Below are 24,177 nucleotides of genomic sequence, written 5' to 3'. Positions count from 1 at the left end.
AATGTCTCTTACGTTAACATATGTTCTACTCAAGCAAAAAATGTTACAATCAACCACCTGCCTTAAACTCATGAAATACCTCTAGTCCAGAGAACATATAATCCAAGAGAACAGATGCAGACTGTAACACAGACTGGAACGGCAAACTGACAAGCAAACACCAACAAATGACAATAAGCCGGTTACTTTGCCGATTACAAAATCAGACATAACCGGTATATGCAAGTACACGCTTTCCATTTGCTCACAAGAAAGGTTAGGATTATACCTGTGTCGTCAGCCATAACATTAGTGCTCGATTTCCACAGACAGAGCGAGTGTGTCAGTATCTCCAAAAAAAAAAAAAAAAAGGCAGAAAAAGAAACAATTTATCCTCACTCCAGTCTTGCAACAGGAGCAAACAAGTTTTCTAAAGCCAGCTCAGCTGGAACCCGAAACTGGACCCAAGAGAAACCTCTCCTCTAAATCTATTTTTAGAGCAGCTATCCTCAGGAGCCAAACGCTTTTGAGAACTCATATGGCAATCTAGGTCTGACGACAATCAAATTCACTTACTCCTCTAAACAGAGCATCCTGGGTAGTTGATCCTTTCCCCTCCCCTTAATCCTCCAACATAAAAACAAGAGCAAATGAAACCGAGCACATTGTACTGTAGTATTTTTGCTGCAAAGCATGCCACAGTGCCTGAGCTCTAACGACATTAAATCCATGTGCATAAGCTGAAACACAAGTCTGGACACAAAGCTTGCCTGCTTGCATTTGTCAAGCTGGCCCTCATCCAAGAAACTTTCTCCATGTTGGCACTCCTCTACCAGGCTTCCCGAGTAGAGACTGCTCATTTGGAACTTGCTAACTACTTTAAGAAAAAAAGAGACAACTAATTTCTATAACTTAGTTTAGAGTTGTCAAAAAGAATCACTTGAAACCAACCGCACACAAAATTGTCAAACAATTTTTGGATCTGAACTGTCCCCTAGTGCACATCGTATGTGCTTCTAGTATACCCAAAGAAAGGTTCCTGATAGTTTTGCCAAAGGAAATGTTGTTTTCCTAGCATGCAATATACTGCATGCCATAAAATTAAACCAGGCGAAATTTCTATTGCTTATTCGTTTTGGGTTGAAATCAGAAACAAACTCATTTCTCACTCACAGCAACCCTAATAAAAACTTTATAACCTAGCACTCTGCCCTTCTTCCCCCACGCTTCTTTAAATAACACAGCCATAAGGTAGATGAAGTGAACAGAAGAATGTTACAGCTACTTTGAAAAACAACATACACCTCCTGTGGTTTCAACATCCAGCAACTAATTGCCAAATGCAATTCCCAACAGCTCAAGGGAGAAAAAAAGTGAGAAAAAGCACCAGTTTAAGACTTATCAAATGGATGTAAAGGAACTACAGGCAGTTGATTCTATAACTAATCTATCTGTTTACTACCTTTAAAACCACTTGAACACATAAAACAGACCAAATGCTTTAAAAAAGACATCTTGACTAGTACATTTTTGTAACTTATCTGATGCACAAGCAATTCAGAGCAAGACAGAAAGAAAACTTGAAGAGTAGAAGTTACCAAACATACGGAGAAATCAACAGCTTATTAAGGAAAAGAATTTTACATGCAACGATATGTAGTCTATTGCATATAAACCATACCGCGTTTTGACAGGCATCGGATTAGGCAATTTGTTGCAATTTCACTTCAGCTGCACTTGCATTGCAGACACCAGATCTTAGTACAAGATTCATAAAGCACTCAACTAATGATGAGAACCTCAAGTCCATATAATACATGGGGAGACTGGTCTGAACTAGAACTTACCTGGCTGAGTGCCCATAATTGCATAAGTTTTTGCTTCGTTTCACTCAGACCTAAGTGAGCACATTCCATCCAGGTACAACAGCATATTGCATAAAAGTAAGGCAAGTGAAGACAGTCAAGAAATTGATTCCAAATGTACAATCCAAATCTGAACTAAGACATGTATGTTGACATTTAACCAAGTACCCACAGCTTTAATCTTGAGGCATTTAAGAATCAACTGATTGCAAGAATATGTCTTCCCAAGAAATTACAAACATCTTCCTGAAAGGGGAGGCTACAGCTAAAATGGGGAAACTCTTCAAAAGAAAAATGGCCCAAGAGAAAGATGGACCGATGAACCACATAGCTGATTATACACCCCATTAACAACACACATCACCACATACCTTGAAAAATACGGGTTATACATGTATCTCCTGGAATGTTATAGTTCAAAATACAAATAATATAATTTTCATTAGTTTTATGAAAGACAAAGGTTAAATTTAATTTATTTACAATACAATTTGAGATTGGGATAGCTAAGTCAGCAGTGAAGACCTCTTACAAGGTCTTGTTCTGCTGTGTTCAAATGCTCTGACTGTTTGTTGGCTCTTTCTGAAGTAATTCAAATTGCTCCACTAACACTCAACATTATTATTCTTACCTCATTTGTATAACTATTCTAAAATTTTAAAACTATTTTCAAATTAGTTTTGCTACAACTATGCAGTCCACGTATTTTACATAATTTTACAAAAGCATAATTGACAACAATCCAGACTAGCAGCATTTGTTCTACCTCTAGATCACAAAGTGCAAGCAAAGAAGTTTAGAGGAAAAAGAGTCAATTACAAACAGTCAGGTTTCAAAGCATCGAGGTAAGATTTTGTACTTTGTATAATTATTTCCCACAAAAATGCACTAAGAAGTAATATGGAAGCACTTATGGATTATCTCTTGAAGAGAAGGGTGCACACAAGTAGGTGGTTACTAGAAATTAGAAATATATTAAAAATACTATTTCCCTCTTTTCTAATAAAATATAAGCTTTCCCCCCTGCACTACTGTGAGATCATATAAGTATATATAGACACATACCCTTTTTGTGATATTCATCTTAAAATCTAGTCTTGATAAGCACTTGTGTTGAACTGTTCCGTTCCAAGAAGTTCCCACACCATAATAACTGCTCTATTATCCTGAGGTAAAACAGATTTTCATCTTCACTTTTCATTCAGTGTTATTCTATGCTGAGGGTAAAATAATACACTTTCAATGGACAAATCTGTGCTTTCACAAACTCTATTTCATTTTTTTTAAGAGAGACTTTTTTCTCTGTTTACTTTGCAGATGGAACAGGGATTCTTACTGAAGTACTTATGGTATCATTCATGAAATATTCCAACTTCAAATTTTCACAAATATCCATACTCAGAAATTTTTATTGTTTTACAAACAATCATGGCACTAGGGTCTTTAGATATAAGATCAAAAGTTTAAGGTAAAGATTTACTTTTAATAAATTCTATATAAATTCTTTGTGATAGGAAATTGATTCTTCCTTTTAGTTTCTAAGAAATTTTCTTCAGCACTACAACTTCAATGGAAATTACAGGAGGAAAGAATGGCTTTTTAAATTATTATTATTATTATTATTATATTAAAAACTAGATCTCTGGTCTGAACTTTATATATCCTAGTCTACATGGCTATAAAGATACTTGTGCATGTAATTAAAGGACTCCAATAACCTAAATCAGAAACTTACTCATTAGAAACAGGGACATGGATGGAACAGAAAGAGCACTATGTTCAAAGAAAACACAAAGACCAGAATGTAAATTTGAAATAAAAATTAACCAAGTGAAATGCAATTTTGGTTCCCTGCTCCCACTTCACAGATTTGTACATCAGTATTTGAGGAACTTTTTCCTTATTACACATATAATCAATCCACACATAAATGTCTATGGCCCTTAATTTTTAATCCCTACAAGATTTCTCACAGTAAAATGTCCTACTCTACAATCGAGCATAAATACTGAAAACAAGAGCAAAGTCATAAATTCAGGATTAGACAACAAAGCAGGTTGATTGTGGAGATACTGAGGGTGGCCATCTGGAGGGGGAAAAAAACCAAATGGAAAAAAAAGGATGCATCACAAAATATGTAAAAGAACTATAGTATCATAAGCACCCTGTTGAACTTCCCTAGTGAAAGGAAGCCCCTCCCTTCAAGAGATTAAGTGATTCCATTGAACCATCTCCTCAAATTCCACACTTAATCAGGATGTGAAAGATCAGAGATTCAGTTCTCTCCTCTAGAGAACAGTGTTTGAACTTCAGAGGTCTAAAACACATTTTTTAAGTATATCCAAAGGTATAAGACCAAAGCCATTTTAGTCCCTTAAGACGAAACTATTTATTTGTGCACAAATCTTAACTGGTCACAACAGTAATTTGTAAGAGAGGAGCTCTGCAGAACAGAGACTAAAACCCAGTTTTCTGCCTCCCTTCTAAGTAAGAAAGGTGACTCCAGATATACCTGACCTATCTTCACATTCACTCTCAGCAGGCTGAACTTCTGTTTCACATTGAATTGGAACAGTTTCAACAGCAAGAATCTAAAACATACACTCTCACTTCTATTCAAGTATATCCTATAAACAGCAGCTGCAAAATTGGAAATCAACCAAACTTATTCTTCCCTGAGAAAATTGAGTTAAATATTTTTTCCTCCTCTGTCCTGAGTGAGAGCTCCAGTTACCAAAGTATTGCATAGAAGTAAGAAACCACTCTAAAGCCCTTCTTGTGACCATAACACCTGTTTACACAGAATCAGATCTAAGATCCTGTTATCTGAAAATACACTTCAAGTAAAATAGACACATATCGGTTTTATCCCTTTTTTATATTCAGTTTATAAAGAGATGGTCAATACTGGAGATAATCAAAAAGCCCATTTCTGAATATAAGCTGCTACATCAAAGTACTTTTAAGCCTGGATATACCTTTCTGACTCACAGGAAGCACCACAATGATTTAGAGGAGTTTTTCAGTTGCAAGTTAAGGTGATTTGTTACTAAATTAGAATTAATTACTCTTCAGAAAAAAATATCTGAAACAAGAATAAGATTATCATCTGGCTGACTGATGTCAAGCATCATTCTCAGAGTGAGTTTTTTTACTTATTTATTATTCTTCAGTATTTACATTTTTCTGGCTATAAACAAAATCCTGATTGCTTTCTATTTATATGATTCTTCTAAGACACACGTACCCAACAAAAGTAATAAAATTTATTCAAAAGAAATCTACTCATAAAAGAAATATCACAATAATGACTAGCTTCAGGGTTGTTGGTTGGTTGTTTTTGTTTGTTTTTTTAAAAATCGAAGGTTTCCTCTCTAAGATAAAAATAGTCACAAAAAAAAGACAAAGAGAAACTTAATGAGAAATTCTGTCCTAGGAGTTTGCACAGTTTCATAAGACTTGTCAAAGGCACTTGATCTAAATACAGCACAACAGTGGACTCTACTCGCAGTGTTCAGCTCCACACTTTTCAGTGAGGTTTGGAGAGACCAGCTGTTTGCCCCCAGAAGAGATGCTGCTGTTAACAACTTTCTTCTAGAATCTTATTTATCTAAGCATAACTGCTGAAGTCAGAGGAGGACAAAATTAATACAGAGATGTATATTCATAAGAGAACATCCTGAATCTGCACCTGTTTCTTTTCTAAGCATGCTGCATCTAGAAAGATGATCACTTTCAAACTTAGTCAAATTTTGTCCAAGCCATGTTTTTGCTTTTTCTTTTAATTTTTGGATATTCAGATGAATATTTTTGGGTAGTTCTTCAAGTAGGATTCTTCAAGGAAAAAACATACAGATGCACAGATGTGCACACAGTTTACATGACAAATGATACTGTTTACAACTTGAAAGAGTTTTATAATGAATACTGACTATCAACAGGAATATGTGTAAAGCAGTATTTAATGCATCTATCACTATCTGAATACTTTGGATTACATTTTTTTTAACCTTTTCTCTACAAACTTAAAGATAGTACAATAACAGGCTTAGACAGTTAGCACTTCAGGAAAAAAAAAACAAAACAAAAAAAAAACCAGGAGTCCTGTGAAGACAACAAAAATATTTTGTTATATATTTACCTAATCAAAATAGATTTGTATGGAAAAGTACCTCCCTACATTCTTATATTTTTCCCAAACACTTCAGACATTTTCCTCTAGTTTTGTTTTTATGTGTGTACAAGCACAAAACAGAATTAAAGTCCAAAACTGAATGTAAAACTTGCATCTTATAACCTTACTTGACTTAAACATCAAGCCAAGAGGTTCAAAGTTAAGACTACATGCTTAAAAAGGAATTTTATTTTGCCTCCTGCTATAGGAATGACATCTTTGTATCAGCCGTAATACCGAGTAGACAAAATTAATACTGATTTGAACTGTACAGATTACTTAAAGATTTTTAGTAGCTGCTATTTTGATTAACCAGCTCTCTCCCACAGAACATTTGGAAATAAGATCTAAAATGATACAATCTACCTATCTTGCATTTGAGTGATTTAATGTAGACAACAGTCCTACATAATTACTAGGTTAATTAAATAATAGGTTGTATTTAGGACAGAGCAGAGTTCAGGGAAGGTAAATGTGGAGAGGAAATACAAGAAATACTTGGGCCTGGAACATGCAAATTTTGGTGGTGGTGACCTTTAAAAAAGATTCTATTACATAAGGATGAAAATCCTCATCTCTCTCTATAGCACTCTGGCATTAATTTCAGGGTATTTTTTCCTTGTTCCATTTTCCTATCCTGTAATGTGGGTCACATCAATTTGTTTTAGCAACAGGTCCTAATTAAGCCACAAAATAAAGAAAACAGATTATGTCTTTTCAGTTCCTCCAATTTTTCTCATAGTTTGAGGGAGTTCAAATAGAAAAACTCTAGTTGCCACGCAAGTACCTCCAATTCTGCTTTTCACAGGTTTCTGCTCATGGAAAAAAAAAAGAACATTTTAAAATATTTAAAATGCCTAAAATTTATCAAAGTTTCAAGTCTGATTCTAAGTCAATTTAATTAGGTCTTAGTCCACATGGGTACTATGCAACTGCAACTCTTACAGAGTACAAAAGCGCTTTTAGGTGTCTCATACCTCAATTCTATAAGTAGTTACTAAAATATGTTGTTAGGAGGTCTCAGTTGCAGAAGAATTGCTGTTTTCACAGCTTTCTGGTTTCAAAAGATAAATCTGTGTCTTCTAGCAATTATGTGTCCTCTAGGTAGTATGGAAAGAAATAGCACTACACTTACACACTGCTATATGACCTTTCTTTAAGAATACTAAAGAAAATTTTAAAAATTTAAAAAAACCACTAATGTGAGCAGTGAGAAAGTCAGACTTGTTGCATTAGTAATAAATTGCTGATTATCAAACAACCTCAGGAAACAAAATTGCACACCCAGAAAACCACTACTGAATAGTTACAACGCCCCTAGGTATTAAATGCTTCGTAAAGAGTCTTCAAACAACTTGGTAGCATTTGTTATACCAGGTTAAGTACATGCATAATCATAGTGCAACTCCATATGAAGGAGACTAAAATTTGTTTAAAGTTCTAACAAAGCTGAACCACACATACTACAGGATGTTCAAATTCAGTATATATGTATCTGCACACTTAATTTCCAGTATGTTTAAAGATGCATAATATTATGATTTCCACTTCAAAGCACAGCTCAAAACTTTCCCATGCAAACAGCTAGCTCACAGATGCAGTTAGGAAAAAGATTGCTGCAGGCTGTCACACAGATTACCAGGTTGTGATCTTCATCGGGAAAGAACCGCTTGAGGCAAATCAGAACTTCATTGCTCAAGTTCTCTACAATGAAGAATTCAACATAAGAATTAGCACAGAAACTCTTACTACATGTTTCAAAGTGATTCCATCTGAAAATGAACCCTTTCTCTCCGTACAGCTGATCAGTTAAGGGGTTTTCAGTTTAAAGAGACAGCAATATTGAAATCTCACCTCTTTATGCACCCTGTAATTAGAAATAATCTTAACACACAGACCTTCTTACTGCTAGTAAATTTTGTTGTCTTTACTGAAGCAATTATATATCCAGCTATTACATTAGCATAGCTAACCAAACCATTCACCTTTCTATGTTCACACCATGGCTGAATGATGGCATGAACGAACATAAAACTTCAGATTCAACCTCACCCTACCCTGATGCCCATCCACTCATTGTCATCTCCTCCCTTCTCCCCAGATGATCTTCCTTGAAGCTGTGCACTAAGGCACTCTGGGGGGAAAAAATTAAAGAGAATCAGTTTTCTGCTTATCAGTTCCCTGTGTGGTTCACCTCGCACCTGCACAGCCAATAATTCGGGTACTGGGAAGGGGAATTGAAAAGAGGAAGACTGCAGAGCAATCTCAAACTAATGAAGCTGATTGCAGACCTACAGCATTGAAATACATAGAAAAAAAAAAAAAGTAATTCTTAATTCCCCAATATAATATACATCCTGCACCTACACTATCTGTGATCTCTGATTGGGAAACTTCATGTGCATTCTCAAAGGAATTGCCAAAATCTGAGAAAACATACTCTCCCCAATACTAGAGATACTCTAGGTTCTCCACTTAACATTTTAAACAAGCCTTATCCTCAAAAGGCTATTGAAAAGGTTACCTCATGGACCATTTATACACTTAGCAAAATGCTTAAAAACTATGTTAAAGCAAACATCCTTGCAGATATGAAGTGCAAGTTTCTTCCATATTTGAAGCACCATGAATAACATGTTTTAGCTCACAATGACTTCCTGCATACAGGTAATACACATTAGGAAACACAGAGCAGGCCCAAGATTTCAGCCCACACTGGATCAAAAGAGACATGAGAACTTTCCTTGGTGTCTTTATCAAGCAGCAGCATTTCTGGAAGTATGGAGAGGAATCTCCCAGTGCTCCAGAATTCTTCAGGAGAAAAAGTGCTGATAGAGAGGAAACTATGACGCTTTCTTTGTCAATCCTACTACACTTAACTATCAATCTTAAAACTCAAAATAATACATCCCTGAGAAAAAGCAAAGAAATCCAAATATCAGACAAGATGGAAAAATAAGTCATAAAAGCATATACTGTGTTCAAATTGATTGTTTTTCATTGCATAGTGACCTTGGCAGTCAGTTACTGTATCTTCCAACAGTTAACAGTGTAGAGAAAGTTTCATTCAGATAAACGTAAGAGATGACAGAGTTGTCTTTCTAGAGCTCATCTGACTCAAATTCTGGACAAATTAATCCCTTGTTATATCAAGGATTCACTATTCCAATGCAAATCTGCTCATGTATGCAGAGGAATACCAGTGTTAACCATTTTAAAATTGTTATTTATATCACACTCATTTAATCAGAGATAAGAGAACTGACTCTTTTGAAGAGATACTGCCTCAAGTTTTGTATAGGACATTTAAAAAAGGGGGGGGAAAAAAGAAAAAAGAAAGGAGCAGAGAGGAAGGAAACTAGCAAATCCTGTAATTTCACTAGTGGGTCTCCTGCAACATACCACTTAAATTACAGATGTTTGGATCCTTACTATTGCTACCAATTTTTAATTTGGCAGATTATTTTACAATGTATTAGAACGCTTTCCAGAAAGGCCATGCTGAACAAGACACAAGGGAGACACATGAATCAGAAAGAGATGGTTGTCCGCATTTTCACAGTTTTACTATTTGCATTAGTGTGGTTTACGGTTTCCTGAAGACTTAGAAAAGAAGTATGCATACACAGTTGTTATTTAGGTACTTTGTCCCTGACATGATCAACTCATACTTGGAAACCTATCGTTAGCTTTAAGATAAAAGGTACACATATGCCATTAAAAATCATATGTCTAGGATTTGTCTCACAAGTCACAATCAACTTTCCTGGTAAAATCCATTTTGTTCCAAATACAGAGACATATTTTCACCAGTTTCTCTCAAATTGTTTAAAAAACAGAAGCTGGCACTAATGCCAAAAATTCAAGATCTTCAAATAGTTGTAAGCAACTAAACTAGGAAATAGGATAAGCTTGCTGAAGAAATCACTGGAGCTTTTCTAAAACAGTATACAAAGTTCCCATCAATGAGACACAAAGTATTTCTCATTTCTCTGCTACAGACCTATAGCAACTCTAAGAATTAATAACAATCCACTGTATACTCCTGAAGACCAAAAATGTTACAAGAAAACATTTTAACCTTGGGTTAAAATACCCAAATCAAAGTACTGAGCATGACACTAACTGAATTCATAAGAATTCATTTTAGTTCAGCAAACACTTGGACTTAAGTCATCTTTGGTCAGTAAACACTTTGACAAGTCAAAACATTTGTTAAGCCCCCTCAGAACAGCCCAAATTTACATTTCACTTATGACCTCCAACACCTTAGTACCCTTCTTCTTAATGATTACAATTAACACAAAGAAGGAAATAATGGATGGAGTGTGACACAAGAAATCAGATTATACACTACACAACTGTGAAGTTGACAGTATAATCAAAGACACTGGACAGTAGTCTAGATTAAAAATTCGATAGAATTCTTTGAGAGAATTTTTAGATAGATAGAAGCATCATATTTAAACAGAATCCATAGTGTAATTAGATGTTATCCTACAGCACAGCTGGGCAGCTCTGAGAGATCAGAGAATGCACAAGCAATCCCACCTCAAGCATTGGAAGCACTGATGTGAAGTTCAATGTTCCCAAAAGCCAACATAAAAACTTCAGCAGGTAAAAAGGGACCTGTTTAGATGATGAACTTTCTCTGCTCTTATGGTAAATAAAAAGTTAACGGAGAGCCTCACCCAGGGAAAGTACATTACAAAGTTGTCTTTAAGCAAAGATGAGATAAAAAGCGAAAGTTCTTGCAAATTAACAGGCATGACTTCTTTCTAGAAGTGATACTGTTAAATAAAAAAGTAGTAATGTTAGCATAAAATTGCATTTGGATAAGGACATCAGATCAACGTGAATGCATACCAAAAGAACCCCAAAGAAATCTGAAGAAAGCTGAGAAGCCAAAAATTATTCAGAGAATTGCATTAAAGGATCTTAGAGGGTCCAAAAGATGAGTAAAAGGAGTTAAAAGCTTGGCGATAGATCTGAACATATAAGGAAACCACACAGTTAAAACAGCAAAAAGTGAAACATCTTTTGGGATCTTGCAGAGAAAAGCAGGGGATGTCAGGAGATTCTCAGTCAATTACTGTGGAGATTAAAGAAAATTTATCAAAGCAACAGTAAAGTTCTTCATCATCATAGAGACTGAAGTCAATACAGAATTAGCAGAGGTAGGATTATGTTTATTTTAATATAAAATATAGTTGTCTGTAGATATAGATGATGCCTTGTGATGGAAATGCAGGGTTTGCATATTCCCTAGCTTAACGGAGAACTCCTGTCCCACTTGGCTTTAGAAACACAAAGAAAACAGACAACAATTATTGCACAACTATATGATCCGTAAGAATTATGTTTAAGTCCCTACTTACGTACTATAAGACAAAAGACACACACAGAGCAACATAATGATAAATGTCTTAATAGTACTCTCACTTCTACAGGCAAGCTTAGCTTACGAAGTAATGCATATGTTTTCAGCCATCTGTATTTCAAAAGTAGCTAGGCTGCTGATCCTCACTCTTGCTGGAAGGCTTCTACACAGGCACCAGCTAAAGCCCATGATATTTCCACATTCCACATCTCATGAAATCTGAGGGAGATAATTCATGACCAGGTGACAAGCATTTGCTCCTGTACCAAAGCTGTCCCTCATTTAACTCAGCTTCACGCAATACTGCAACAAGTATCTAACATCTAGCTCTTTAAAACTGATATTCTTGATTTAGAGAGGCCACATCTTGACAATGGATTCTGTTGACTAATGACAAGAAGCCAAACTTTCCAGTAAACATAATAACAAACACGTTTCCCTCTCTAAGTATTCCCAAACTGTCACATTTGTCCCTGATTTTCACTTCAGTATAAATAAAATCACTGGCAGAGTCATACAATTCTGTAAATGTCATTTTCGAAGAAACATCCATGAGTAGCAGTACAAAACTTAAATACAGAGATATTTTTTAATTAGGACTCATTTGACAGCTTCTAGTATACAACTTCTGAGAGTAAAAGGTAGAGTTCTATTTCTAAAAAATATTTGATTCCACTTCTGGTACTTCAGTATATCTGAAAACATCTATATAAATTACAGATAGAACTATTTTGGACTTAAACTATTTGTAAGACCACTGTAAATATTTTGTGATGCAGAAACCTAAAAGCAGATTACTACATTCAGATGCAGGCATTGTCTTGAGTGCACAGATTTTGAGATATGCTGTTAGCCTCAATAGTTTCAGAGCTGTCAGCAAGGCCTTGGCAAGAAGCCACATCCTCTCCCCAAGAACTGCTGTGAAAGTGAATACTTCTATCAAGTAAGAACTGCCTCAGACTTGAGGTTTTCAGACTTCACAGTCTCGCCGTTCTCAAAATTATTTCCTCATTTCATTTTCACATCCCTTGTCTGCTGTGAAGACTCTGCTCCTCCAGCTGTTCCTCTATTCACACAGGAATAATCATCCCTTACCTCTTTCTGCAGCTGCATCCGTGACAACAGCATCAGCTTCATGCTGTAATTGCTATGATTGTCCAAGGGATTCTAACTAGGAGTGTCTGAAACTAACAAAACGTTTGTCCAGATTTAAGAGGTTACATCTTAGGGGAGTGCCTAACATGTTACCAAGACTGCTTCATCCCATTAAAGATATGTTTTAATACAAAGAGATAACATTTTACTCAGATTGCAAACAAAAACCTATAGAATCCTTTTTTTATTCAGAGATTCAGTCTACTGATAAATTTATTTTTCAGATGTTGACAAACCTTTAGACTGATATTTAATATTAACAGTACCATGTTCAGCATTCAAAATTATACCAGGGATGCGTGTTTTTATGTATTATAATTGAAAATCTATATTCAGCATGCTTAATACTGGGTGATATTCAGAACACCTCAAGTCCAAGCAAAAAGTGTAATTAATACAGACTATACAGCACAAGTCAGCCATTGAAAAACTACTTAGAAATAAAATAAAAACAAAACCTCTTCTAGGAACATTGCAATATCATCTCTAAACTCTTTGAAGCTTAAGTATATTTAAAATCTTTCCCTCTTAATTCATCATGTGATAGGTAAACTATTCCTATATGGTTCCTTCTTCAGTTAACACTGTTCTCCTTATTATTGCTATATTCCAAGAGGGACAAGATATAATTTCTGAATCATCACTGCATTTCGCCACTGGAGCTCTGTGCACAAGCTCGAAATCTAAAGAAGCTACAACACGTAAAAATCAATGTCTGATAAGAGCACTTTCTCTGTCTAGAGAGGTGTGTATGGTTGCATAGTGACTTGGGAAATACATACACCACCTCCTCTTTCATGCATGTTCTGCTATGCTTAGAAATGCTACTTTCCCTACTTGAATCGTGCACACGCAGCAGTTTACAAATAGTCAGATTTGTTAAGGGGTTCTTTACTGGCAGGGTGGGGTGTGTGGAGATCGCTGCCTCATAAAATCTTCTACTCGCGTTTTCCCGAGATTATTCCCCCTTGCCTCTGTATTTACAGAAACCACCAGCTCAGATACTCCGTCTACAACAGATAAAATAACTTAGATCTAACGACCTGCGTTGCTAACTAGGTCAGCCTGAGGAGATATTCCACATCCACGTTTGGACACAAGAATAACATCGACTTCAGATGAGAGCATCACGGTTCTACCCCCACCTCCCAGAGAAAGAGGTCTGCGGGACGGATACCCACGGATGCCGAGGCCTGCCCGGCGCTCACCCCAGCCCCTCTGGGGAGCCTCCGAGGGGCGTCCCCGCCGCCCAGGCCCGGCGAGTTTTCCCTCCACGTGAACGCCCTGGATGGGGAGCGGCAGGAATGAGAGGGGCAGACCTCGGCCATTGGCCCGTGTCCCCCTCCCCAGCTGCCGCAGCGCCGGAGGAGGGCAGGGGAGGGGAGGGCGGGGGAGGCGGGAAAAGGCGCAGCACCCCCAGCGCTTCACCCGCGGCTGCCCCTTCCTCGGCTCCGGCCGCCGCTGGAGCCCCCGCCCCTTCCACGCAGAGCTAGGGCCTCGCTCCGGCGGAGCGGCGCCGCTCACCTCTCTTGGAGCCGGGGCTGGGGCTGCCGCCGGCGCCCCTGGAGCTCTTGCGCGAGGCCATCGCACCTCCCGTCGGGCCGCGCAGGGGGCGGGGCGGCAGCGCGAGCGCGTCGGGAGCCGCGGCCACACCACCAGACCGCGGCGCGGCCCCGAGCGGCGCAGCCCCGCCCCCCCCCGCCCTCCCGCAGCCAATCGCGCCAGCAAGGCGGGGTGACGCTCGCCTCCGATTGGCGGTGGCGCCGCGAGGGGGCGGGGCAGGGGCAGGGCGGTGGCGCGCCCTGCGCGCTCTCGCGCCACCGCCGGCGCCTTTGAACGTGGCAGCTGCGGGCGCGAGCGGCGGCCGCGGCCTCTCGCGAGGGTTCGGGCGCGCGCGCCGCGAGGGGGCGGGGCCGCCCCCGCCGGAGAGGGTGGGAAAGGTTGGGAAGGTGGAGGTGGAGGTGGATGAGCCGGGTGGGGTGGTCCTTCCTACGGGGGCTTCACTCAAAGCATCTAGTCGCGTGTCTTAAACCACCCTCTGCATCCAGTTAAACGCCCAAATTGCGGGAAACATCATTAATGTGCATAAATATCTAAAGGGGGGAGTTAGGGAGTGCCGAGAGAATGGAGCCAGGCTCTTGTCAGAGGTGCCAGGCTATAGGACAAGAGGACACGGGCAGAAACTGATGCACAGGAAGTTCCACCTGAATGCAAGGCAGAACTTCTTTACAGTGTGAGTGACTGAGCACTGGAACAGATTCACCAGAGAGCTTATGGAGTCTCCCTCACTGAAGATATTCCAGAATCGTTTGGCTTCAGTCCTGTGCCATGCACTCTGGGATGACCCTGCTTGAGTAAGGAGGTTGGATCAGATGACACACTGTGGTCCCTTCCAATCTGACCCATCCTGTGACTGATCTGTGGAACAGCTTGTCAAGCCTTCCAGGGAGCTCCTTTGCAACCACTGTAGTGAAAGGGTTTGAAGTACTGCACATCAGACTTTGGATTCCCCAACAAGGCTTTTTGAGGCTTTAAAAATACTTATAATCGCCTGTGAGAAAATAAGCCTCTTTTGCAGGAGTTCAGGGTGCCTGCTGGTACTCAATGATTCTCATTGAGACTGGGTTAAGATGCAGTTTGGCACAATAATAAAGGCCTGAAACAGAAAAACAGACCCAGCTTTGAGTCCTGACCATAAATACAATGTTTCAGGTCAAAAGAAACAATTTTGCAAATTGGAGCTTTGTAAGTGGATGTGCAGAGAGGGGTTCCTTTTTACCCAAACAGAAGTCGGCACTGTGCTTTGGGCAGAGTAATGCAATGAAACTATCCAGGGACAGTAATTTACTCAAGAGCATAAATCAGTATTTTTAAATGAAATTAGCATTTAAGTGCTTAGTCAAGTAACAGGATGTCAGTGTAGGTACTTTAGCCAGTGTAAGTAAAAGCAACTACTTTTGGGAACATCAAAAACAGTGAAGTCTGCTTCCTGGTATCTCTCACGTGACTTAATTGGTATCTAGTACAGTTGAGTATCTGAACTTTTTGCTTGATTATGGCACCCTACCAAAGTTTTACTTTCACATGATGTGTAAGTACATAATGTTTTTTAGATGCTCCCCTTTTGTTTAATGAGGCTGAAGCTGCTGAACAAGTTCAAAAACTGCTAGGGAGGAGTAGACATACTCATGACCATGTACAATTTATCATGGAAAAGCTAACAGGATGAATTATTAATATTTTAGCAAACTAGAAAGTACAATGTAAGGAATGAAAGCAAAAAAAAAATCAATTATAATCTGTAACTGGGATTACTGAAAATACAATAATTAGTAGAAAATAGCTGTGTGACTATATTCTTGCAAGCAGTAATTACTGTCAATTGAGACAACAGCTGTTTTTAGCAATGTGGGGTAGAGTTTCCTTAAGTTATACTGTGGGAAGTGGCAGTTTGATAAGAGATGTTGATAACATTGGAGCCAATGGGTGAACAGTAACACTTAGACAGATATTGCTAATGTTTCACTCTGAACAACATTTTTGTTTGTAAATGGACCATAAAATTCCTTACTTTTGCTTACTTGGGCACACAGGTCCAGTATTCCGTAATTGGTGTGTTCAGTACCTGCTTGTATACTCTTCTGTCTAAGAAGTTCCTCTTGCAGAATTAAAATATGCACACAGAGGTGCAAATGCTCATACACTATTGTATGTTTAAGCTCATCACTAACCTTCTGCATGATCTTGTTATTTGGAGGTTTCTGTTGATCTCCTATAGCATCAGGAAGACTTTTTCCTTCTGGCTCACAGATACCTGTGAACTTGAAGAAAAATGTTGGATAAGAGTGGGTATTGTCTTCTACTGATCAGAGAATCTTTTTCTTATAGTTTTGCCTGATATGTTTAAGTGATCACACACTTAAACTCTGGTCATCGTGTGTGGTTTTGGACTAAGCAGCCTTTCAGATAAACTTAGCAGAAAGCAAAAGGCCTGATTTTCCTACTGTAATCACCTGAGGACAATTCAGGTGCAGAGTATGTGATCCCCACTGTGCCACTGAAGAAGCTTGGGACAGCTTGGTATCAGTTATTTTAGAGACAATAACACCTAATTTGATTTAAATTTGCCAGGGTGACTGTTGCAGCAAATGATATGACAATCCCTTCTGATTTGAAATATAATGAAAATTGAAGTAAGTATTCAAAATGTCTTTTTTTTAGGAAGGGTGTCAAAGAGAAAAGCCCACGGTGTGGGTAGGTGAATGCGCATGGCAATGCCTTGTCATTTTTTAATCTGCTCAATTGTTTTAGAGCTACATGTTTGGTACATTGTAAGAGTATGCAGGAAACCACAGGAAGATAAATATCGTCTTTGTTTGTAGGAGGAAAAGAAACAGGGCAGAAAAAGAATGTAACAATGAGAAGGAGCAAGTTTGTAAAGCAAGGACAAAAAAATGAAAAGCAGGAAAAAAACTAAAACCAGAATATAAATTATACATAAAGGCAAGGTATATAAGACAGACCACACAGTGGTCAGTTGGAGTCTTTCCACTTGGATCAGGCTTTTTAAAACAGAAAATAAAAAATCCTTTCTCTTGACAAGAATCACATTTACCCTCATTCCAAACTGTCCTAATTGACTGCTTGTTGAGACTACAGCAATTTAAATTATGCTACATATCATAAATCACTGTATTAGAAGAATGACTCCGATTAATGAGCCATGTTTGGAAAATAAATGCACATTTTTACTGAGAATTTAATTTCCATAAATACCTTTGCATTAATGCACTCACAGCTGTTTTGCTGTCCCGATTCATTCAGGCACAGCGACTCTGCTATTTGAGAGAAAGAAAAAGGTCCAAGATGATAAGCAGAAGCAGCGATGAAATAATTACATGAAAAGAGGATTCAGTCTCTAGTTTCCTAATTGCTAAAAGAATTGCACATTATAAGAAGGCTTAAAGAGTTCAGTCTTACTCTGTTCATGTTCCTAAGTGGTGGTATTCTTATGTTGATCACTCTAACTGACTTATAGCTGTCCATTCGATTGCATAAATTTATTATAAATAAATCAATTTCAATTAATTATTAGGAGAAAAGACATTGTCCAACTAGAGAGGGAAAATAATTTTATTACTTTATACTTTGCACTGAAAAGAGCAGGTAGGGTATTATCAGGATATAATTAAAAATAATATGTCGATATCTCTAAGATAGTATAAGACTTTCTACTGAAAACTTTGGCATTTAGAATTTTAAGGTTTTCTATTGCCCAGATAATATTTTTTTTCGTGAACTATGCACCTTGCAGCTAGTTGGAAAAGGCGTTCCCACCAGCAGGCTGTGTTCAAAAATGTGCCTTGGGTAAATATAGAACAAAGATGGTGATGAACAGGTTTTGCTGTTAGTTTTACAGGTTATCAAGTTGACACTTGAACTGCTGCTCAGCTTTCTGGTTTCTAATGGGCTTACAGGCAGTACAGAGAATCAACATCCAGCCATTTGCATTTGTTAGCCAAGATTCACCAACCACAGAGCAGATGTTTTGGAAAGAGAGGAAAAAAAGAGAAGGTAGAGAGTGTCTCAGTGATCCAAACCTAAACAACTGCACTGTCTGTGTTGGTGTTGCACTTACAGCTAGTTGAATCTACAGAAAAGTGAGGTATAGTTGAGTTGGTTGTTCATAAGGAGAAATTTTCTCTTTATTTATTTATTTTAACAGTACTTTTATGGCAATATACATCAGTTTTAGATTTGTGTATTCTTATATAAACACTGGAACATTTCCTAAATCAGCTGGTGATACTGACAAATAGAAAGCAGTCATTTGCTGGAGGAGCACTGAGAAGTATGTAAGTGTCCTGAATGTAAGATGCACAAAGAAGTTGAGCCAGATGAAACATGTCAAGTTCAAGCAAAGCTAAGGTTGAAGTGGAGTTTGATTTCAAATTGCTAAGAGTAAATTGTACGATATTATTAAGTCTAGGTCAAAAGCTTGTTCTCATTGCTCTCAGCTGATTTATGTTGACCTCCCCAATGAGTAAGTCAAATAACAATTGGCCTTTGGATCAGTGGTATGACCTAGTAGTCTGGAATTTGTTACAATGGTGCTTGGATTCCACAGGTCTTGCTGCAGATTGTGCCAGGTCTGATTCAGATAAATTGATCTCTGTGAGTGTAATAATTACAGCTGAGAATGAATCAAACTTCTCAGAGCAAGATTCTTCATCTGGTGATTAGATTTTGTTTAAACTGTGAAGATTATTTGGAATCTTAGGAGGGCCTTTTGTCATATCCCTATGTACCAATAGAGGAATGTATGGATTTGTTTCCTACAGCATGAGATGCTCAGAAAAAAAAGGGCAAACCTTCATTTTTACACCTGTAACAGTTACTTCTAATATGAATTCTTAGAAGTACCATCAGAGATAAGCCTTGAAAGATATTTAAACTAGAAGTCATACCTTCCAGATGTATTGAGAACAACTGGTGGAGCTCAAATACTGCAAAACACTGGTTGGCTATAGATAAAGACTACAACAAACCAGGATCAGTATTATCTCAATTACTGTGGGTGAAAATACAATCCTCATTAGAGTGGCAACAAGAAAATGAGGCTTAGTCAGTCTTTTCCAGCACATGACATCATACATGTTAATAAAATTAGCAAGAAAAATAAGATGGAAAAGGTACTTTTCTACCAGCTTTCCAGTCTGCTGCTTTCCAGAGACTTAAATTGTTTAGCAAAAAGCATCAGTAAGATCTCCAACCTACCACTGCATTTGGTAAAGCCTCTGTAAAGGCTGGGGCAAAAGTAGTGAAACAAAATGAGTTATCTGAATTGCAGAAATGCAGATGTTCTGGAGTTTTGTTTCTTTGTTTAAAATAACAAAAACTTCTATTGGTCATAAATTAGGATGTTCTTAAACTTAGAGGATATGAATGTATGAACAGAAATAGCAATGTACTCCATCAGTTTGTCCTGATGGATAGTCCATTACCATGAGTGACTTATCAGCTTCCAGAATCAACCCAGAGTATTCTAATCAAATCAGCCACCACTAACAACTGCTTGCCCCAGATGCCATGTCTGAACTAGTCTTGTTTTACTTTCACACTGTCTAAAAAAATAATTTTGTGAATTTTCCACATTAGAAAAGAAAACCAATTGTCCAAGGGACAGCAGAATACAGAATGCCTACATTTCTGGAGATTGTTTCCTTTGTCTCCCAAAACTCTCTTTTAACTCTGCTTCAGTAGCCTCCCATCTTCCACTGAGAATTGTGATCAACCCTGTGGGATATTCAGATAATGTGTACATCTGGTTAGTGCAGAGATGAATGGCTGGCATGTTCTGGCCAGCACATACTTGCTGATTTGTCATCCTGTTGGCAAATTAAAGAACTGAGTCCTCTCTAGTGAACTTTGTATCTTCAGTTATAAATAAATACCACTCAAGTTTATTTAACATATGAAATGTTCTGCAGCCTTGAGAGGCTTTTACATAATCAGTCATTGCAGATATAAAATGGAGAGGATTCACTTAGCTGTATTTAGAAGAATTTAAAACCTGAAAGCACCTGCAAAAAATACAAAAACAATAGCTAATATTGTTTAAAAAAAAATAGCTGTAACTGAGCTTTCCCTGTAGGAGGCCTTTTCAGCCCAGAGCACTTGCTTAGGAATTCCCTGCCAATAGTTTTAGCCCAGCTGTAGTAAAGGGGCAAGGCAACAAATAAGACGAGTAGTATTCTCTTCAAAATGACATATTTCAGTAAACTAGAACTGATCAAAAGCTAGAACTCTGACATGCTTTTTAGTTGGAAGTAATTCTAGGGGGCATAACCTGTAGTATGAACTCACACACCTCCTGAGAGTTTTTCCCAGCCTCTGGAGACTACTTCTGCACAGGGCAAGCACATCCACTTACTGCCCTATTATCCCCCGAGAGATGGGACTTCTTAGTATAGAGACAAATATATCAGGTAGTACTACTACTTCTGGAGCCTCACCTGCTCCTTCATTTTGCAAGGTGAAAAAATATAACTTAAGGTTGCTGTTTTCATGAAGCAAACTATTTCTATTTGTTTCTATGCCTATTTCACGTTTCAGTGATGCATGGGCAGTTGAAGAAATGTAGCTTAATCATAGAATCTCAGCACACTCACTACCCGATATTCATTAGAAGAGTGACTTTTAGTGTTATAATGTTCTGTGTTTTATTCATTAATCTTTAGAGCATGATGATATGAGTAGGAAGGGAACAGATTTGAGAGGAGTTGGTCTAAAACTCACTGCATTTCTTGACTCCCTTGAGACTGATAATGAACATTCCCCTGAATGCTTTCTGTCCGGTTAGCTTCTAAGGCATGACTGTAAATAGTATATTTGAATACTTCTCTTTTTTTGAACTGTATATTTTTAGAGCATTCTGAAACAAACATTTTTTTCCAGCTGTATGACTCCACTAGCTCTGCTTTGATTTTTCACAGGTATATCTCTCCCTTTGGTTGGAGTAGAACACATTCAAGAGTGGTTCCTTTTGCTATTTGTTTAAATAAACCTTAGGTTTATTGTTTGTTTTGTTGTTTTGGCTTGTTGGGATTTTTGTGGGGACGGGGGGTTCAGTGTATTTCAGTATAATAGTTTCAAAAATTTCTATTAATAACTTTTACTGGACTGGTAAGATTTGTACCTGGTTGTACTTAATGACAACTAAAACCCAGTTTTTCCTAACCTTTTCAAATTGAAAGAGCAATTGCTTCATTTATTTGAAGTAGTTAGGCATGTTAACTCTTGTTTATGTGCAGTCTAACTTAAGAAAACACTTGACTGTACTGAACATTCAGGACAGCAATATACTTGCCATACTATTAATCTCGTTCCCCTGTGAGGGGATGGAGATGCATATTTGGCAATCAAAAGAAGAGTCTGTGACATAGAAATGTATGATTTCTTTTCCTTGACATAACACAGCCAAAGCATGTCTGTTGGAAAGCAAACTGGAAGCAATGTCTGATTAAATACATGTAATTACTATTTGCTGTGATAAAGTATGGAAATAATAAAAATATTAAGGAGATGTGCATTAAGCAGTCTGAACCGAGCAGGAACAAGGGCTAAATCCAAGAGCCAGCTAAGGTGGGGAGCAGGAGCCAGAGGTGTTTGATTTAAATGGGCTGACAACAGGAAACCAGAATACACATTTGTTAAGAGCCTGTTTGCAGAAGGCCTTTGAGGGGCATTGACTTGCCAGCTGTCAGTTCCATCTGGCAGGCATAAGCAAGTGTCTTCCTCTGAGGAGCAGGTAGTAATAATTCACCTTACAATTTGAGTACCTTGTGGGTGTGGTGGCCATGATAGTGTATTCTGTAGGTTACGAGGAGGCACTTTGCTTTGTAGTGGAAGTGTGCCATCATCCCAATGAAAGGTTTTCTGGTTTGTGGCTATGAAAAGTGAGTTGCATTGAAGGGTTGTCATTCACTCTTAATAATTCATATGACTGAACTTCAGGACTGCTCCTATTTTCCTCCAATTAGTCAAACTTGTTAAGTTGAAGACTAAATCCAGGAAAACTGACATTCAAAATAACAAGTTCAAAAAAAATTAAAAAGGTGTTCAGGGAGAATCTTCTAGCATCACACATACTAAAGTTACTCCATTTTTGAGGGCCTTCAGCTTTCATTCCTTTGCTTTATGTTGAACGGAGGCAGGGTGCCAAGTTCAGTATATTACACAGTCAAGATAGCAGACTGGCATTTAGAGCATGAGTGGGCCCCAGCTCCACAAGCTGACAGATGCCTGTCATTTGGCTGACATCTGACTTTCCATATCAGGATTAAAGTTATTGTTTCTCATCAGTTAAGACGCTGACTTCATTTGCCCACATGTTACATTTTGTAGTAAGCACTGGTGTACTTTCTTCCGTGTTCTCTTTTTTTCTTCACATTCCACCTTAAAACTCTTGCCTGCAAAAAAGAATTGGTCGATGGTGAGGACTGGTGCACTGTAATAGGATAGTACTGTTTCATGGTACTCCTTGGCCGTCCGTATGTGATCCCCTATGCTGACTTACAGGATGTCTCCCTATGCTGGGAGGAGGAACCTATCTTTAAACGTGATAGCCGAGTTCCTACTGTTCTTAGCTACTACAGCAATATGAGTGAGAAACAGCTGAATGGACTAATGCCATTGACAGAATCTGGCCTGTGTTGTTGATTCTTCATTTCCTATGTGAAATCCAGAAGCACAGCTCATGCACTGGCTCCAAGATAGTATCAAGTGACACATAGAGGTGGATCAGACCAACTGTAACTCTGATGGTTTCGGTAAACTTTACTCATTTACCTCTGTAAAGTCTCCAGTCATAGGTTTGTCATCTTCAAATTATGTTACCTTTTTTGGAATGTTCTTGCCTGTGGAATCTAAGATCAAACTATCATTAAATCTTCCTCTGGAGTAAGGGCATACAATTCTGATGCTTTTTCCTCAAAGTTCTTGCGGTGTGTTTATCTAATGCAAATTCAAATTCATTTTTAGTGGTAAAATTTCCACTGACTTCTATTTACAAAGGAATTATTTATATTTCTGATACGAAGAGGCTACTACTTTCTTTGTAGCTGTCTTAAAAACTGTGCCATTGTCTGTCACCAGTAGGTGGAAGGTGATGTTGTGAAGGTCCAGCTACACTGCCGCATGAGACTTAACTGCAGATGTACAGGAAGATAGTAATATGAACCTACAACACCTATCACAACACATTAACTGAACTAGTGAAGTGTTGAGCCTAATGTTGTAAAGAGATATCTTATTTCAAGAGCCTGTTTGCTTTACTCATGACTGGCAACTAAAATGACATTAATGTTAATTTAGAAAAACAGCCTGTGAACCTTTTGCATGCTGGTACATTTGGAACAAAGTGTTTTATTAATGGAAAGGTATTTGGACTTTGGGATGAAGCAGAGAAGGGTGGGGATGCAGGGAATGGACAAGCAAGGAGAGGTGGCAAGAACAGAGTTAGGGAGTGTAATGTGCTCAAGTGGGTAAACATGATCCACATGAAATTTTAATTGCTTAACCCCAAATATACTTTACTAAATTAATTTAGCTGTACCTAATTACAATTTTATGATATCTAAGGGTAAGTCAGAATGTGGGCGTTGTGTGGACAGAGAGTTTCTAACACTGAGAGCTTGCTCTGCTTGAGGAAGACATGGAAGAACTAGGAAAAGAGGTAGAACACACCCACACCTGAGATCAACGTAATGCTGGCAAACACAATGTGTCCAACATGATTTTGGGGAAAAGATGGTTGTTATTTGAACTAGGAAAATACTAAGATGTTAAAGGGAGTGTGGAAGCCAAAGAAATGGCATCTGACAAGTTCACTGCAGTAAAGCTGAGAAGAAATGAAGATTGATGGCACTGGGCTTAGTTAATCCAAAGAAAAGTATCAATAAGCAGCTGATTAAGGAGTTGGACTTTGATGATCCTTATGGGTCCCTTACAACTCAGGATATTCTATGATTCTATGAAATAATATTCCATTAGACAAATAGAACCATAAGTGACCATCAGTGACCTTGCTGGAGGGTACTGCTACTGCAAAAAGGCAAGACAGG

At 38.1% G+C, this 24,177-nt stretch overlaps 2 protein-coding genes across 5 annotated transcripts in view; both read right to left on the bottom strand.

Annotated features, from left to right (window-relative positions):
• Window positions 1–14,217, bottom strand: part of LOC126647101 (aspartyl/asparaginyl beta-hydroxylase-like) — a 58,351-nt gene extending 44,134 nt beyond the window's left edge. For all 4 annotated transcript variants that reach the window (XM_050329017.1, XM_050329023.1, XM_050329033.1 and 1 more), the window contains exon 1: window positions 14,078–14,217. In XM_050329017.1, the coding sequence (XP_050184974.1) occupies window positions 14,078–14,138 (61 nt within the window). In that variant the 5' untranslated portion in view covers window positions 14,139–14,217. The remainder of the gene's footprint in view (window positions 1–14,077) is intronic.
• Window positions 1–24,177, bottom strand: part of LOC126647092 (aspartyl/asparaginyl beta-hydroxylase-like) — a 724,697-nt gene that overhangs the window by 96,163 nt on the left and 604,357 nt on the right. The window lies entirely within an intron of this gene.

This window comes from Myiozetetes cayanensis, unplaced genomic scaffold (assembly GCF_022539395.1).
Source record: "Myiozetetes cayanensis isolate MyiCay16 unplaced genomic scaffold, myiCay2020 scf1, whole genome shotgun sequence".
Taxonomy (NCBI): domain Eukaryota; kingdom Metazoa; phylum Chordata; class Aves; order Passeriformes; family Tyrannidae; genus Myiozetetes; species Myiozetetes cayanensis.
Note: the sequence above shows the minus strand (reverse complement) of the source record. Positions and strands in the feature narration are given on the sequence as shown.